This window comes from Microtus ochrogaster, linkage group LG4 (assembly GCF_000317375.1).
Source record: "Microtus ochrogaster isolate Prairie Vole_2 linkage group LG4, MicOch1.0, whole genome shotgun sequence".
Taxonomy (NCBI): domain Eukaryota; kingdom Metazoa; phylum Chordata; class Mammalia; order Rodentia; family Cricetidae; genus Microtus; species Microtus ochrogaster.
The window spans coordinates 33137913-33156714 of NC_022030.1; the positions used below are offsets into that span (position 1 = coordinate 33137913).

At 34.1% G+C, this 18802-nt stretch overlaps 1 protein-coding gene across 1 annotated transcript in view; it reads left to right on the top strand.

Annotated features, from left to right (window-relative positions):
• Positions 1-18802, top strand: part of St8sia4 (ST8 alpha-N-acetyl-neuraminide alpha-2,8-sialyltransferase 4) — a 95997-nt gene that overhangs the window by 13788 nt on the left and 63407 nt on the right. The window contains 1 exon segment of the mRNA XM_005361351.2: positions 1658-1915. Within this exon segment, the coding sequence (XP_005361408.1) occupies positions 1658-1915 (258 nt within the window).

Genomic DNA, 18802 nt, shown 5'->3' on the forward strand with positions numbered 1-18802 from the left:
TAGAAAACATCATTTTGAGTGAGGAAACCCAGACCAAGAAAGACAATTATCAAATGTACTCACTCATAAGAGGTTTTTAAACATAAAGTAAAGAAAATCAGCCCACAAATTCCAATCCCAGAGAACCTAGAGAACGATGAGGACCCTAAGAGAGACATACATAGATCTAATCTATATGGGTAGTAGAAAAAGATGAGATCTCCTGAGTAAAATAGGAGCATGGGGACCTTGGGAGAGGGTGGATGGGGAGGAGGGAGGCAAAGAGGGGAGTAGAGAAAAATTTAGAGCTCAATAAAAAAGAAGAGGAAAAAATATTCTAATATAGTCCTGCATTCCATGATTTGCTCACCCATACCTGTTTGCGTCATTCAAACCTATAGGTTTACATAGAAAGATAATTTTATCACTCTTGTGTGGACAGCTATGATTTATGCTCTCATTCCTTACCAATCAGGATGCAGTCAAATATGGGAACTGCAAACAGCAGAAAGTCAGATTTTGGACTGCACTCCCTTCCAATAGATAAATTCCTTTGCCTCACTGATTGCCACTTGGCTATTTTGTGCATGATTCTCCTATTTTGCATCTTAATTAACAAAATTAAATACTTTCAAACCAGTTTTCTATGAGCAATCAATTTATTGTATACAACATTCAACTTCCAAAGTTTAAAAGACCAACCACTTTACCAGGTACATTTTTATCTTATGCTCCACTTCACCTGCCCTCCCTTCAGTTCTGTCTAGTTTTGCATTTTCTGTTACTGACTTAGAATATGCACATATTTATATTTGCACAGCATCTTATATCTTATCATTAGCTTGTGGCATAGCTATAAGATGGGATACATTTTAAAAATGAAAATATGGGCTTTAAAATGCAGTGATGAGCTGAGTTACAGTTGTTTCTCTTGTACTTTCGTCCATTAGAAACATTCACATCCAATTTGAAAAGATCAACTCAACAGCCAAAACAACTAGATGTACACTTAAAAACTTAGAAAGGTTCTTACTTATCTAGGGTGTGTTGTGCATGTGCACAAACACACACACACACAATTTCCACATCAAATTAATGCTCTGTCTGTTCAGGACTTTCTGTACTGAAACCATCTTATTTCTTGGACTTTTTTTTTTCTTCTTGGACTTTTAAGCATAAATAGAAACTTACAGACAGATTTAATGTACGATTTTGGTAAAATTATTTTGGGGAGGTTCTCAATGATTTAGTATTTCTGTCTATAATCTACTTCAAAATTACGCCAAGTATTGCTATTCAACTCACAGGACAATTTTAAATAAAAGCAAAGACTCTAGATAATTGAAAACACTAACCAAATATCTACTGGTACAAAACCCAACTGTACCAACTGTATTTATTTAATGAATTATATTTAAGTGTATTTTCAATGAATGGAGTGATTTCTTCACTTTTGATGATATATAAGTATATACTACATCTACTTACAGAATTTTTCTAAATTCCCTACACGGTATTTTAAAAAATGAGTTTCTGATAATATCTACTTGATTTAAATACCACCTGAAGATTTAACAGTAGCAGCTACCAGTTTATATTTTGCATGCTTTGTCTAAATAGCCCCATCAGGTAGATATGCAATTCTTAATATAAAACTTTGCTTGCATTCCAAATATAGGAAGAACATTCTCCGTTTCTTAGATGCGGAACGTGATGTCTCTGTGGTCAAGAGCAGTTTTAAGCCTGGTGATGTCATACACTATGTGCTGGACAGACGCCGGACACTAAATATTTCACATGATCTGCACAGCCTCCTGCCTGAAGTTTCCCCAATGAAAAACCGCAGGTTTAAGACCTGTGCCGTTGTTGGAAATTCTGGCATCCTGCTAGACAGTGAATGTGGCAAGGAGATTGACAGTCACAATTTTGTAATAAGGTGAGCATCCTTCTGTTTTGTGAGACTATAAGTATGGTAACAACCTTTTACTTAGAATCGTGTAGGACCTGTTTGAAATTCATATTAACATTAGGAATTATTGATAAGTCTACCATTTATGTATCATATCCTTTGCAGTGCTGTTCACAAACAACCCTTTATTTTGGTTTAGAAATTTAATTACTGTGTCATTGGAAGAAAAGTTGATTACCTTGGAGTAGCATTTCACAGCAGAGTTTAAAGACAGAGGCAATGATTATGTTAATTATATTATTACATACAGAGACAAACATTAGTTTCTTATAGCTCTTCTTTTAGTCATCATTTTCATATAACTTAATTTGTGGAATGAAGATTATTCTATAGTGTTGTCAAAGACATAAATTAATTATGCTATTTTTATTAATAATTAGTTATCAGTTACAATAAAGCTAAGTTAGTGAGTTTGTATCTACTGTCCTGGGTCAAATTGTCTTTATTGTTCTTTATTTGTGCTATTGAAATGATATGTTTTTAAGTTTAGCTTTCTCACGTAATTGAACACCCTCATTTGTTGTTCATTAGTGATCAACATATCTGACAAATCATGTGTTTGGTTAACTTTTTATTAACTTAAAGAAGTAAACAACTGATCATGTCTGAAGATGTTAAGCAATTTTATTCAATTCTAGCATCTGTACAGTTTTTGTCATGTCTTATATCCTTAGGTGAGTGAATAAAACAGTTGTGTTCTTATGTGAAAAAAATATATATATATACAATGTGAAGGTAAAGAGTGTCCACGGTAGCTTTAAACACTGGTGTCTACATGACCTGTGATTGTGAAGAACACATAAGGATTCTAAACACTCTCACACCCATACATTGACAGGGCAGGTAAGATAAGGCAGTGAAAGTACCAGCGTGTGTTAGAAAGTATTGCAACATGCAGAAGTAGATTTCAACATAGGACTAATCCTGAAGGTAGTTGCACCAAACAGGACTCACTTCTTGTTCCTCCTCCTTGGAACATAAACATTACAGGCTGATTAAGCTGATAGATTTGCTCCTATTTTGGATGCAGATAAGAATATTGTTTTCCATGTGACAGGGGCTGTAGTCAGTATTGGTGGCCTTTATATCAGTTCATTGGTGACACTTTCTTGGCTTAGTTACCAACTTACATTGACTGTAATTTTTAAATTATTATTAATCTAATTAAAAATACTGGTCTCTTAATATTGTAATATTCCTTCAATAAGCAGATCCCTACCATCTTTGGTCATTTGGTGACTATTGTTACTACAAACCACAGCTTTTCATTTTCATTTTTTTTGCATTTATTTCCTAGAAATTGTCGATCTTCGTTCCGGTCTCATTCTCTTGTAACAGCTTGTATGTTTGCAGAGCCCTAGTATCTGATCAGCTAATGATTAGATTTTTCACTCTAAGAATCTTGATGTCTGTGTTTTATAGAGACAAAATTCTCTTTCTTAGTCTAGAGGAGCAATAGGCAACATCAATTCCCAGACTGTTCTACTACGGGCAAGTAGAATTTAGATCACAATGCTACTCTGCCTCGGTAAATGTTGAGAAGCAGGGGTCTGGCTAATATTGTCTCTTTTCTGCCTTTAATGACTTGGGCACTTAACTTTGCATCTAACTTTTAGACTTACAATTAATATATTCTGTTTCAGATCGCTAACCATCAAATATATTTTGAACATTTCTAAGGAAAGCAAACTCTGGTAATATCCAGTATGATATTTTCATATTTGAAACCTACAGTCTGTGTCTTTATTATCATTGACTTGCATTATAATGATTGGCAGGTGTATGTGGGGACTTATTTTATTGTCTGGAACAGAGTTGTCTCTCACCCAAAAGACAAACAATAAAAAAAAAGTGGTCATACATCCTCCATGAGAACCCATTTGAATCCAGCTATATTTGACCCGCCAATCTTGTATGGATAGCAGATGATTGTTTTGTCTACTTATGAATTCACCAGGTATTCTGCTTTCACCTGCAAAGATTAAAAGGCAACATTCATTGCTTCAGTAGCTAACAATAATTGTAGGAAACTACTTTAAAAACTTTGACAGTGAGATTGAAATAATTCACTGACTAATGGCTTTTCTTCCTGGAGGTTTCCAGTTGCTTTCTCTCCCAAAGAAAGGATCTAGATGGACTAAATTATAAATTATTACATGTAGATATATGCCACAGAATGTTATGACAGCATCAATTGTATATTACATGCACACATACTAATGTATTATTATTAAGCTTCAAATTCCGTTTTGTGGCAAATGTACATGGGAAAAATTATATTTATCATAAAGTAGCCTTGTTCCTTCACCACCCTTAGCACTGCACTGTCAACATATCAGCAATTTTTGAAGACAATATTTTCAAATGGAAAGATATGGCATTGTCACCCTGCTATCATCTTTTTTTGTTTAGAAATTAGTCCTTAAATGATCTCCTTAGCTTCATGCTTTCTCCTTTATTCTGAAGCTAGACTCCAACTTAACTGCAGCTTCTGAAAGATTATTGCTATTCTAATCGTCTCTGCTTCTTTGCCTTTGATGCTTAAATTTAAATATATATGTATATATATACATATATATCTGCCTTTTTGTTTTGATTAAATTTACATTTTTTTTACTTATCTATTTTTTAAAGTTTTAATTTTTGTTGTTTTGTCTTTTGTTTGCTTGTTTGTCTGTTTGTTTCCAAGACAGGATTCCTCTGTGTAGTCCTGGCTGTCATGGAACTCATTCTATAAGTCCTGCTAGCCTCAAATTCAGAGATCTGCCTGGCTTTGCCTCCCAAGTGTTGGGATTAATGACACGTGCTGCTGTGCTCAACTTTATAATTTTCTAATTAAGATATAATGACATCACTTCCACCTTCCCTGTTCTCCTTTTAAGCTCTGTGATGTCTCCTCCCTCCACCTCTTTCCATGCCTCCCCACCCCTCTGAAACCGATGGCCCCTTGTTATTATTTTTGCATATACATACATAAGTACATACATACCACCAATCAAGTTCATTATTATTGCTGTGTGTGTATGTTTCCAGGGCTCACCACTTTGTTTTGGATAACCAATTGAGAGTTCATACCTAGGAGAGGCTAATTCTCTCTTTCAGTAGTCATTAAGTTGCCAATAGTCCTTTTCTGCGGGTGGACCTAGTGAGATTTTCCTCTTCTCATGTTAGCATGTTTACTAATATTGTAAATGTTCAGGATTATGTCGTTGGCCACATTGGAGGTGTCAGAAGTATAGCATTCCTGTCATTGCTAGTAGACAAAATAACAACAGCCTTTTCCCTCTGCCTCTTACAGTCTTTCTGTTCCCATGTTGTAGACATATCCAATGGAACTAGACTCCCACAACCCATTTATCTCTGTAATATCAGAGTTCTGTATCTGTGATATTAAAAAAAAATCAGTTGTGGTTTTCTGTAATGCTCTTCTTTGATGAGGGAGGAAAGCTGCAATTTCACATGGATACCCATATAGATACCTTTCAGAGTGCAGTAAGAAATTCTGCTAGTCTAACAAGGCAGTACTATGTAGGTTCACTTTGGAGATCCATGATTTCACTAGACTAGGATGTTGGCCAAGTTTCTATTTTCCGGCGTGATTTTCATACTGTTGATGTTTGATGAGTCCAGTTAAACAGCTGTTGGTTACCACCAACATTTGAATATCACTACTATACTTTAGGATACCTTGCTATGATAATCATTATTTTGATTCATATGGATAGGATTATCTTGCTTATCTTTCTTGGCAGCTTGCATAGTACTTTCTGGTACCAAGAAAGCTAGATTGCAGAAAAAAAATTTTCAGGTTAGATCCAGCCAAGTCTTTCAAGTCTCATGCCCTATGACTGGGTGTGAACATCAATAGAGTCCTTCAACTACTGAGAGATGATCCAAAAACAATAAAAAACATAAACATAGATATATGTTTATATGTATGTATATACACACACAAACACACACATGAATATAAAGTTGAATGAAGTTATATCACTTGGGCTGACTATACGCCTGTATAATATCTATACACTATCAAAAAAACGCACTATCAATTTTCTGTTTTATTGATAGTCTTCTTATCCACATGCAAGAGAGAACCTCTGTCTATGTAAGTTGTGTCTTTCAAGGGTAAACAGTCATGGGGCTTGTATCTCTTGTCATCATTTTAACTTCCTTAGTCGCAAATAAGTGCATGAAAACCTCTGCTGACTGACTCTTTCTTCCCATGAAAACATTTTTGAACTTACAGTAAAATTATTTCTCGTTAAAAATTTATAATGTGTGAGTTACAAAACAAATTTGTAATGAGTTGAAATAGCATAAATTAAGTGTTCTCCAGCCTATAGCTAGTCTACAGGAAAGAGGCCAATGTGTATGTGAATATTTGAAGTCTTTTCATAACTAATTTATTTTCCTAAGTTGATCTCATATCTGTTATATTATTCCCTTAATGACACAAAATATTTTAACACGATAAACTGGGCCAAATCTTTTGGGATGTACAAGCCAAGCATCTATTAAGTTAACACTGAACAAAGGTTTTAAACAGGCTGTCAACAAGAATTGACTGCTCTTTGGGTGTTTGAAGCTGGTCAATACCTTTAGCTCTAGAACTTTTGAAACCTCTTTATACTATGTGAACCTATGTTTACTTACTGTTTAATAAAAATTTCATAATGGTAAGGTATATAACTTTTATCTGTGTTATATAGGAAACAAGGCAGGTTTAGAACGGAAGTAAAAAAACTTCTTTTTTCAGTTGTTTTTATTGTAAATATTTTTTATTGATTTTTATTGAGCTCTATATTTTTCTCTGCTAAGAAGCATCTTAATGACCATTTTTTGCCTTTTTGAACATTTTCTTTACTTTAAAAGAATAGAAATTGATGTGTTCCAATTTAGTGTATTTTATGTAAATCTTGTCAGGATTTTCTGTTTTCCCAAGAGATAAAAAAACACCTTATTTTTCAAGATTCAATTTAAATATGTCCACTTTAGAAAGCTTCTGAATTAGTTGAAGAAATGCTTCTTATTTAATAGCAGTTCAATTCACTCTTTTGGTTTTTATTAGGGATTTGTTGAGTGATCATTTCCTGTACTGTACAGGATAGTTGAACGGACATATTTGGAACTTGTCTTAAATACTCAGGGGCTAAAAATAGTCATTTTTTTGAATGAAAGAACAGATAAGACATTAGTATTTGTTTACCATTAAATACCACCTGATTTTGCCAAATTTGGATAATTAATTAAAATTCACTCCAAACAAGAAAAAATAAACTAAAACTATAAAAAGAAGTTAAAAGTAAGCAAGAATAATATAAGAGAAATAAATCATTGTCACTTGTGAATAGAGATTGCCACCAAGGGGTATGTGATGCAAAGTCCTGAATATTATGAATGAGAACAATTCTCAGTCATGTAATAGCAATCAAAGTAGTGCACGTTTATTGTGTCTGGTACTGTGAATGAAGAAGTGGGTTCTCCTAGTGTTTACAGTAGTTCTTTGTTGATTTTTTTCAATATATATATAGGAAAATGAAAATGAGAAATGATGTCAGAGGTATAAATATTTTCCCCTAGAACATGATGAAAATAAATTGAATCCACCCTGAGGATACTGATTTGTATTAGGTAGGTGGAAGATGTGAAACCTAATAGTTTAAATACACAGCATAGCACACAGGCCAAAGATTGAGATGGTGACACTTCTAGTAATCAAAGAATGACACTACCCTTTTGAAAGGGTTCAGTCTATATTGTATTATGAGTTATTTTTTACATTTCTCTCTTTTACTAAGTGTATTTACCTCATTTTCCCCAGTCATTTTGGGGTAACTCTTAGATGTCCTGATGATGGTAATTATCTCCAGGAAACTAAATTCTAATTTGATTCTTGAACACCAACAAATCTTGATAGTAATACGTGCCCCAAAGTTCTTATCCTCCATAACATCGTATCATTCATGTGAACAATCTGCTTTTCCTTCACAATTACCTGTGAATTTCTATTATTGTTTCTTTGTGCAGTAATGGCATTCTTTCCATTAAAGGGTCAGAAAACATATTTATTTAGAGTTTTTTGAAAATTGCATTCTTTCTTGAAATACTTCTATATTTATTTTGAGCTGACTAGAACATTTGTAATGTTTCAGATATCTGATCCACTTAAAGATACATTACACCTGCAAATATGCACAGGCTATTATTTGAATGGTTTCTTGAGTAACCTATGCTTCCAGCTTGTTTATTTGTATCCCACTTGCCTTAGTGGATAAAGGGTTTGTCGGGGAAGAGATGAATTATGTCTAGTCTGCTTTTATAGGGCACCAACTAGTGTAGTGAATTCACAAGATTGAATTTGTCTAAGTAGTATGTTTAACTTGACTTTTCACCTTAAAGGTAATAAAACTTTTTAATGATAGATCATTATTTGGCATCAACCACATTTTTATTCATTTATTACAGTCATAGTAAGAAGTAAGTTGACATTTATCTAGACTATGCAGCATTGTGCATACTACAATATGCAAATGGCAATCTTTTGCTCCAAGTAGTTTCCTTTTGGAAGAAAGCTAGGGGAATGTAAATGGTATAAGTCTCTTGTCTTGGCTACAAATCTTATTGTCCCCATAAATTTTGAGATAAGCACAAGAAAACACCCAAGTCATTTTATAAGCACGGAACACATTGAAACACATTCTTTTCCCCATGCATATGACACTCACAGCACTAATTTGTACAATTTATCAATCAATTGTATTAAAGATCGTTTCAGATAGATATTAGACAAGAGAAACCTATGATCATATCAAGATATGATGCTTGAGGTATCAAAATAAAAGTTGAAACATAAGAATGGGAAAAGCTACTGAGAGTTTCCCTCATAGTTTGAGCATATTCAACCCTCCCTACCACTCCCAGGCCCACCCAAATTAGTGCCTTTAAAAAAATTCTTTAGGACTGATTTGTCCTACCCAAATATTCTTAGATGTGTGCCCTTCTACTAGAGCACATAATCTTATACACTTAGAGACTATACACTTAAAGATAACTGCATCTCCCTTTCCTAGTATCTAAGCTTTTAATAGCTTGAGGTGTAAGGGTTGGATTGTGAGTCCAACTTTCCTTTCCATTCGGGAATTTTTCTAGCTTCAGACTGAAGCAGTTTTTTGCATGCTTCCAGAACCACGGTGAATTCATATGTACGGCTTCCCTGAGGTATACAGAAGATAATGTTTCATTGGACTCATCCACCACAAAGACTTTTTACAGTCTTTATACTCCCTCATCCACAATGATTCCAAAGTCTTGGTGGTGTGTTGTGTTACATGTGTTCCCTTGGGGAATGAGCATTCTACTGTCTCTCACTCCCAGCACCTTGTTCAGTTGTGAGTTACTGTATTGATCACCATCTACTGCAAGCAGAAGTATCTCAGATGATAGTTGAGAGCTGTATGTATCTATGAATCCATGGGTACAGCAATAATTCACTAGGATTCAGCTTAGTACTATATCCATTTAGTAGCATAATATTTGTGACTCCTCCTTGTGCTTGCATCATGTCTAGCCAGAGGCTCTTAACCCAATAATGTTCTTTTATTCTCATTGAGTGACTAAATATTCAACCATTTTCTATATAAAAGTTTTAAAACTATGTGTATTTATATAAAAAGTAAAGAGAAAATATTTAATAAGCATTTCTAAAACCATAAATAAGAAATACTGCCAAGTGCATGATAATTAATGTTTCTTCATATATATACTTCATGTATATTCCTGTACACGATGATTCCTTATGTAGCTGATCTGAAGTTTCATCAAAGAAATCTTAAGACAAAAAAAGTCAGCCCCCACTTCAGGTTGAAACAATCTTGCCCTGACATCTCCTCTATCAGACAGGATTCCTCTGATAGAGATGGCTGAAGGAATAATGAGACCATTTGGCATGGGCTATTTTGTCATTTTGGGCAGGAGGACAAACTGATTATTTTAATCTGGCACTTATACACCAGTTATGTGCTGCATCCACCCCCTACCTGCTTAATACTATGAGCAAATAAAAACATAGAATAAAATATCATTTCAGCTATTTATTTCAGAAGCTTATTCTTGAAAAATTCAAGGAAATTTTGTTCAGTTTAGATGTCCTTTATTTAAACTGCAGTAAGTTATTATTTTTGCCTATCAGATTCTACACTGGTGTTGTAGGCACAGATTGTGATCTATACAAAAGAATTCAGCTCTATGTATGATTTTTTTTTCTCTTGAGGATAACCACTTCTGTTGTTCAAGAAACATTTGTGTCTCTGATATTTTTAAGTACAGCAAGGTTTAATTTGGGGCCTTTCAGCTTTTTTATTAACTACTAAAAGAAACATCACAAATATTGACTTTTCTGAGTCTACCTATAATCTTAGCATCAATAACAGCACTGTGTGCAAACATAAAAAAGAAATATGTCATATTAAAATTGTAAAACCTGAAATATTTCTGTCTCTTAATATTCAAAATATCATTATATTTAGCATGCTTAGAAGTAACATTTTTATTGTGGTTTTTTTATTTTGTTTGTTTTGTTTTTCTGAGACAGGGTTTCTCTGTGCAAATTCCTTGCATTGTAGATTAGGCTGGCCTTGAACTCACAGAGATGTGCCAGCCTCTGCCTTCCAAAGCTGTGTGTTACTATACTTGGTGGCTAGAAATAATTTTATAAAATTTACATTAAACTGTTCTTCACATTGCATAAAATTGTTAATTAGAACAGTTCAATTTTATATTACTTTTGTACCTAATCTGTTATGCAGGAAAACACTAGTTTATTTTAGAAAAACACTAATAAATCATGATAGTACTTAGTCTCAAGTAATACTTGATATGTGATACCATGGTCCAGTCAAAAGCAGATCTCATTATAGAATCCTTTTTACAGGAGACTGAGGCTGCAAAGGTCAGAAAGAGTCTCTGAGGCAAAAATCTCTGTAGATACCTGGTGAATGAGAAGTAGTTTTCCATGTCAGTTATAGCCAAGAATGGAGAAAGACTTATAAAACGTTGTAGAGAAATAAATGGTAGCTCTATTATTGAATATAGTTATTCAGCCTTAGAATTTAGCATAGTTTATTAGATACTACGAGGTAAGTTTAAAGGCTAGATAGATGAGAAACCTTTAGATATGTTAATCACATGTTTTTTGGTAACCACTGAAAATATTTGATGTTCCCAAAGTACCATGAACTAGGTCAAACCAACGAGAATACAGAAAACATGCATACAGCTACAGAATTAGTCACACTATTAGGAGACAGTCACCTTTGCAAAGTGGTATGCACAATTTAGCTTGAGCCCAAACAGCATGGTTTAGGCTATGTGCAAATTATAACAGGGGAACACACTTTTAACCTCTCTCTATAAATATTGATGAAGTTTTCAGTGTTTCAGAGCCAAATCTAATTCAATTGGATGTAATTTTGGCACAACACAAATAACTAGAAATAACAGAAACCTTCATTAAGTTAAAACATAGTTATTTTAGTATTTGTGCTGTCTAATTTTTAAGATATTGTAGGTAGATATAATGACTTTTTGAATATAATTAATTTTATTTTCAGTGATACTGAATAAAGTGTCTAGTCTTACATTTCTAGTTTTTGTCTTCATGAGACAAGAGCTAGACTGGCCTCAGACATATTCTGCCTCTGAGGAAATCCTTGATCTTCTGATCCCACTTCCTCCAGGACCTAAGTGTTGGGGTTAGAGTTGCTTATACCACACTCATACCAGTTTTCAACCTTCATGGACCTGTGTTTCCTACTTCAGAACCTTAGATGCTTTCTCTCTACGGACAATGGGCAACTTGGCTAGTCACACAATCAAAGAATCATAATCTCTCCCTCCCAAACCCTGACTGAAGTGCTGTCGGAGACATTCTGAATACTTATGTATGTAAATAAATTCTGTGCGATTCTTTTCAATTTAGTTTATAGCAGAAAATTCCACTTACATTTCACTCTATGAAAAGCAGGGTTAGAAACCAACCTTTGCCGTTTATTTATAGTACCATTTCCATCCCATTTCCCCCACTTTGGAGCCATGGACTTAATATGTTCAAGCCGATGAAATGGTTAAAGTTATTTTGGGGCTTAAACTCATCAAAATCTTTAAAGTTATTTGAATTTTCCTGAAGTCCAATACAACTTCTTCTGTAGGGTACTTTACCATCTTTTATGTCTGCCAAAAGTGCATTGTAAAATAAAAATGCTGCAACTGCTGTATCCCTGATGTGAGTACATAAGAAGTTGTTACCTTCGCGCTGAAACACTCTTACCATGGATTCTGAGTAACTGTTTCTGCTTAATTTTCTCATTTTATTCCTTATTAATCTTGCTTTTATCCATTCTACCTCTTTTCTTATCTTTAGCCTAAATCACTTTCTCTTATTGTACTCTTTTTTTTTCCTTTAGTCACCTCTACCCTTGTTGTAGGCTTCAAATTGCATTGTTAAGGAATAGATTACTTTAAAAAACAAGGGAGGTTCAGAGATACAAAATACTTGATCTTACACTGTAGGCCAGGATTCCAGCACCAACCGGATGCTCCTTACAAAACTGAAATCTCAAACTTGAGTCAGGCCTACGGAGTCAGAATGTGTATTATTATGTGTTCCGGTGGTTCTTACTGTGTGTCATAGGGAAGCTGGAGCTAAACATATTTCTGTTCTCTAGCTTATGCATTTATGGTCTAGTAACCAGACTGGTGCACTGAATTTTACATTGTTTAAATGACTAAAAGACCAATAAGGAAAACGTGTAAATTTGATCAAATTTTCCTTTTTTTGTGTTGGTGTAATCATTTTTTATTTTATTTTTTAAAATTTATTTTACATGCCAATTCCAATTCCCATCCCTCCCCTCCTCCTGTTTCCTGTATCTCCCTGTCACATTCCCCATTTACTCCTTAGAAAAGGTAAAACCTCCCATGGGGAGTTAACAAAGCCTGGTATGTCAAGTTGAGGTAGGAGATAGGACCAAGCCCCTCCCCGATGCATCAAGGCTTACCAAGGTATCCCACCATAGGAAATTAGATCCAAAAAGTCAGTTTGTGCACCAGGGATAAATCCTGGTCATATTACCAGGAGTCCCCAAGAACAGACGAGCCATGCAACTGTCACCCACATTCAAGGGCCTAGTTTGGTCCCATGCAGACTTCCCAACTGTCAGTCCAGAGTCCATAGCTCCCACTATCTCAGGTCAATTGTCTCTGTCGTTTTTCCCCATCATAATCTAGACCCCACACACCTTGCTCATATAATCCCTCCTCCCTTGCTTCAGCTGGACTCCAGGAGCTGAGCCCAGTAGTTGGCTGTGGAGCTCTGCATCTCCAATTGAATTTTTCTTAAAATATGTTTATATACAAGTTTTACAATATTGAGTTTCAAAATTAGTAATTAGGCCTTCCTATATTATCATCTATATTCAGTAAAATAATCATGAGATCTAAAGTAAAAATAATGAACAGGGAAATAATATGTATAAATAATATATAATAATATATATAATATAATAAATAATATATATAAAATTTAAAAAATGTTATTATTTTTAATTTATGTCTCTGTGTGTTCTGCCTGCATATATATCTGTACACTGTTTGTACTTGGTACAACTGAAGAACAGAATAGGGTTTCAGAAACCTTAGAACTGTGTTACAGTTTTCTGTGAGCTTCTATAGGAGTGCTGAGAATCAAATGTTGTTTCCCTGGAAGAAACAGCTAGTAATCCTCTAATCCACTGAGCTGTCCCACCAGCCTGATTATTTTACATTTGCATGTATATTCACATATATATATTCTCATATATATATATATATACACACACACACAAACATATGTACATATGTTTGTATAAAACGAATATGCGAATATCTTGCCGAGCATGGAAACTCAATGACTAGACTTGAAAAGTCTTATTGTCCAATATAAACCACACATTCATTACCTAAATTTATCAAATACATATAAAGTTGACATGGGTAAGAGAATCTGGATGAGATGGAGTAAGCTATGAAAGGATCTCGTCTGAAAGGGCAGAGGAACACTGCTTCAGTAGACAGGAGTATCTATAGAATACAAATAGCTAAAAACAGATTTAAATGTCATGAAGGTATAGATGTCCTGGAGAATGTGATGTAATATGGTAAAGATGGCCTGTCTGTCTAAGAAGAGGGATGTTTCACCCAAGAAAGAGATGAAATATGGAAGAATCAGATTCCCTCGAGAATGAAACATTTTGACTTTCCCCTGGTGTGTATTTTATGACAAACATTAAATCACACAACTGACCTTAACTGCATGCTATCATTTATAAAAATAAAACTTAAATAAAAGACTATTTGCTAGAAGAAACAAAGTTTCCTTGTTATTGCAAAGGATAGCTTTAATTCTTCCTCACATGCACACACATTTCTTAATGGCAATTAAAACCCCACAAAATGTGTAACAGAGGCAGTCTAGAAAATGAAGAGAATGTTTAGCATTTGTATGAATTCAAATAACAATTTGTGTTTCAGAGACAGGGCCATGTCTTAAATAGATTTGCCCATTCTATTTAACATTATTTTTTGATTAACATATTTTTCATAATTTAACCCTAATAGAACTTTACAGCTTTAAAATAATTACCTTTGTATGTTTTAGCTTCATAAAATTATATTTAACTAATTACATTTAATTATAGTTAACTAATTATATTTAATGTAACATACATAAAATTATGTTTAATTATAAAATCTATGTCCTGTGTACAACTCAGACTTCAATTTTATTAGGATCAACCATTTTAAATTTTAACAATGCTAAATAGGAAGTTTATTGTGGATTGCTGCGTGATATGAATAGATTAGTTTTTGTAATTATGTTAGTTCTAAGACAAAGGGACACTTAAAATAAAAAATAATAATCAAAATGAAAAAGAAAAATACTAAATCTATTTAAAACATGTTTACTAACATATCTAATATATATAACATCATATATATATATAATGTTAAAAATTAGTACATAGCGAAAAGCTTCACTGATATTCTTATTTCAGTGAAAAAAATCCAGAAATGTAAATAGATAGAACTTGACCAAAAATCAAATTGATGATGCCTTCCAAGAGCCCTAAAATATTTATGTTCATTTACATGTCCTTTCTCATTGTAGAAATCCTGCCAAGTGGAAACAATTGCCTAACCACAAAAGCCTTGTTACTTTGCACAAAAACAATCAAGAAATCACTGGACACTTATATAATTAATCATTCTCTAGGTGGAGAAGAGAAGTAGAAGTTCCAGTAATAACAAAATACAAGTGTTTTCCAGGGTCATAAGATAACATAAGAGTTTGGGTTGCTTTCAGTTTGGGTTCATAAGGAAAATTACATGCAAAAGGAAATGTCAAGTTTTGACATATCTGTTGAAGAATAATCATATGATATTATTACCTGACATTTTCAAATATCTCAAGAAATACCCATTGGAGTCTTGGTTTGTTTAAACAAAAAGAAATAGATTTAAAATTCTAGAAATAAGTATCTACAAATGGAGTGAAAACGCTATAAAAAGTGGTTACGAAAAATATTCTCAACAAGGGTGTCTAGAGGAAGCAAACTTGAATTTTAGGTCAGAGTACAGAAGAAGAGAGAAAATTGTGCTGGGGTAGCATGACTCATCATGGCAGAGAGGTTCTTATATTTGTTTGTTTTATTTTGTTTTTTTTTTCCTTACACAAAGTGCCACCAAATGACCAGTTCCTTATTCTTCCCATAGATTTAAAAATATGGTGTCAATTTTTATGTAAAGTTAAACAGTCACCTGTTACGTCTCTAGTACATGAATGCTATATTTAAATTTTTTGATTCAAAGTTAAACACAAAATTTTGAGTACATAATTACTTTGAAGTTTTTTGTAATAACTTTCTGTCAGTCACCTGAGTTATCCTGAAGTAGTTCAGAGAAGAAATCTCTTCTGTTGAACTTACCAGAGTATAGGGAAGGACTGTAGCTCATGAAGCAATGGTGTGGAAGAAAATGTAGAAGAGACTTATCACAGTACACAACCGTGATGAGAAAAAGTAGAGGAGGTACCACTGTCCAGTTGAGAAAGGTTTGTTGAAGTTGGGTGTGTCTGAGTTTAATTGTAAAGAGGTAAATATATAAGGGGAACAAGCAAAATTATGTGATCTTTTTCAACATCCATGGACATGGTGAATAATTTTTGTGTGTGTCAATACAAGAGAACATTGGTTAATGAGAGTTAGTAAGACTGAAAAGGGAGGTGGGACATGTTATACAGAGTGAAAGGACCTAAGAAGATTGAGATTAATTTTGCACAAGTTCTGGGAAGACATTCAGCTGAAGAATTGTAGAAATAAATGTCAGGCTCAATAAGATGTTTAAAACAATAGATTAATGAAAAGGAAATAAAATTGATTCAGGACAAGTATGAATTATCATACAGTAATGATTAATACTGAGTCTGCCATTACATTCATTTTTTCTCAAATTTAAGGATATTTGCATATATGCAGTATTACATGGCTGGTTCCTGTCTAATCATAGACACTTATGTCTCACATACTCCTTTTCAACATTGCCTGAAGGTATTTTTAGTGAAGTGGTAGAGCATAGCATTTTGACTCTGACTCATCACTAGCAGCATCATGATCATGTCAAAAAGCTTCCAGATACTAGCACGTAGGCTTTGTATGTTCACATGAGGGATGCTCAAACTGTAATGCTGAACACAGTCTGCAAACTTCCAAGAGGAAAGAGAAACTAAGAGAAAGATGTAGGGATGAGAAACTGAGGACAAGCAAAAAAAAAAATGTAGCAATACTGTGAATTTGCATAATGAGAAAAACACAAATGGTAAGATGAGTATGCAACTCTAAGAAAAGGCTCGATATCTTCATGATATATTAAACCCAATCATGGAGAATGTGAAATTATTCTAGCTGAAAATTCCAAGGTGCTTCATACATAGATTAATCTTCCACATTTCTTCACAGAACAAGAAGTTTAGGGCCTTCTTGTAAGTGCTCAGAGACTAGACAGAAGAACCACACATACTTCTTTCCAACTCAAATTCTAACAATATTACTAACACAGAACTATGTGAAAACACGTAGAACTTTCACTGGTAAAGGTAAATCAGTGTTGTTCCAGATTGAGAAGAATTAACCTAATGTTTATTATGAAACTAAGGACATCTCTAAGTTATATTCTAGCTTTCAGGGACACCATGAAGGGCAAAAGGGAGAATCCCATTTTAATGTCTGATCTCTTTCAAAGGTACCAAGAATTCTCAGATGTACATTAAGACTCGTTTTTTTTAAAACAAGGAAATCCAAAGTAAAAACCACGAAGCTGAAATGTATATGGCTGAATAGACTTTTATGGTCTATGGTCTATACTATGAGAACTTCTTTTAATTAAGTTCTTACTATGAACAAAAGATATGTTTGAGTATCTTTAAGACAAGTAACCAGGAAACTCATGAGTTACTACATTAAGTGCCTTATCATCTTAATCAAAATGATACAAAATTTTAAATCAAGTATTCAGGGACTACCTCTTTAATTTAACCTTCATTCAAACCATATCACAGATATTTTCAAGTACATTGAAGAAATAATTTGTGTCTAATAATTCTGTCTGTATTTAGAAGAAAAATAAAGGTTTCTAGTAACAAATGTAGTACAATGTAGTTATTAAGAACAATTATTCAATAAATATATAATATCCTTCTGATGACTCAGGAGTAATGTGTAGTTCAGTTGTGTTGTAAGCAGTCCAGCTATGGCTATGCACACAGAAAATGCTAGCATTTGCAGTTAGCTGTCCCTTTGCATTATGTGGGATGCCCACTCCTGGGAAATAACAGTTGAAAGGCAGTCATTTGACAATAAGGGACTCAGGATTCTACTGTTGGCATGGCACTTAAATGCCACTTAACTTTGAGCAAATGATACAATACACCTTGGGATTCATTTTCTCCAGCTGATTTGCCTAATGAGGAAACTGAGCTCAATGGTCTCTTGCAGCCCTCTGTGGCTCTTAAGCCCGGTGACTGTATTTCCTATGAATTCGTGGATGTCTTTGGAACGAGGCCAGTGGACTTACGTTGTTGGGAATTTTTACCCTCTAGTTATCACAGTTTATAGACCAAATTCTTTTCATCAATGAAGTTGTGAAACCAACACTCATTGCTGGGCTCTCTGATCTGGTTTCTGGTTCAGAAATTGTTGATTTCCTTCTGAGGAATGCCAGTCAGCTGGCTAAGCTGTAAAATCAAGAGATGAGCACATCTGTTTAGCTGAAGAAAAACAAGCCTAACATTTAATGATTCACAGAGAGGACTGTTAGTGTGATGAGATCAGGTTCTAGGGGATGCATAGATTATAGGAAGAGTGCAAAGAAGAACCAAGAAACTGTTAGGATTACTGAAAGACAGAGTAGTAGCCCTACGTCATCATTACTCAGGATGGCTCTAGGGAAAAGACCCTAACACTTTTCTTGGGGGGGATAACCGAGTTCCTGTATCTGCCACTTTACTGGCAACCATCAAAATTCCTGGAATGACAAAATGCTGTATTGAAATGCCAATCGACTCATCTGTTACTAGAAACATAAAGTGTGAATTAATAGCCATCATGATGCCAAATGTTAACAGTGATTATTTTTAACAGCATTTACAAGAAGATTATGTTTGAAAACATAACTTCCTTCTTTTGGGTAGAATGATTTCAAAGTTTTCATGGCTTCATGTGTGTGTGTGTGTGTGTGTGTGTGTGTGTGTGTGTGTGTGTGTGT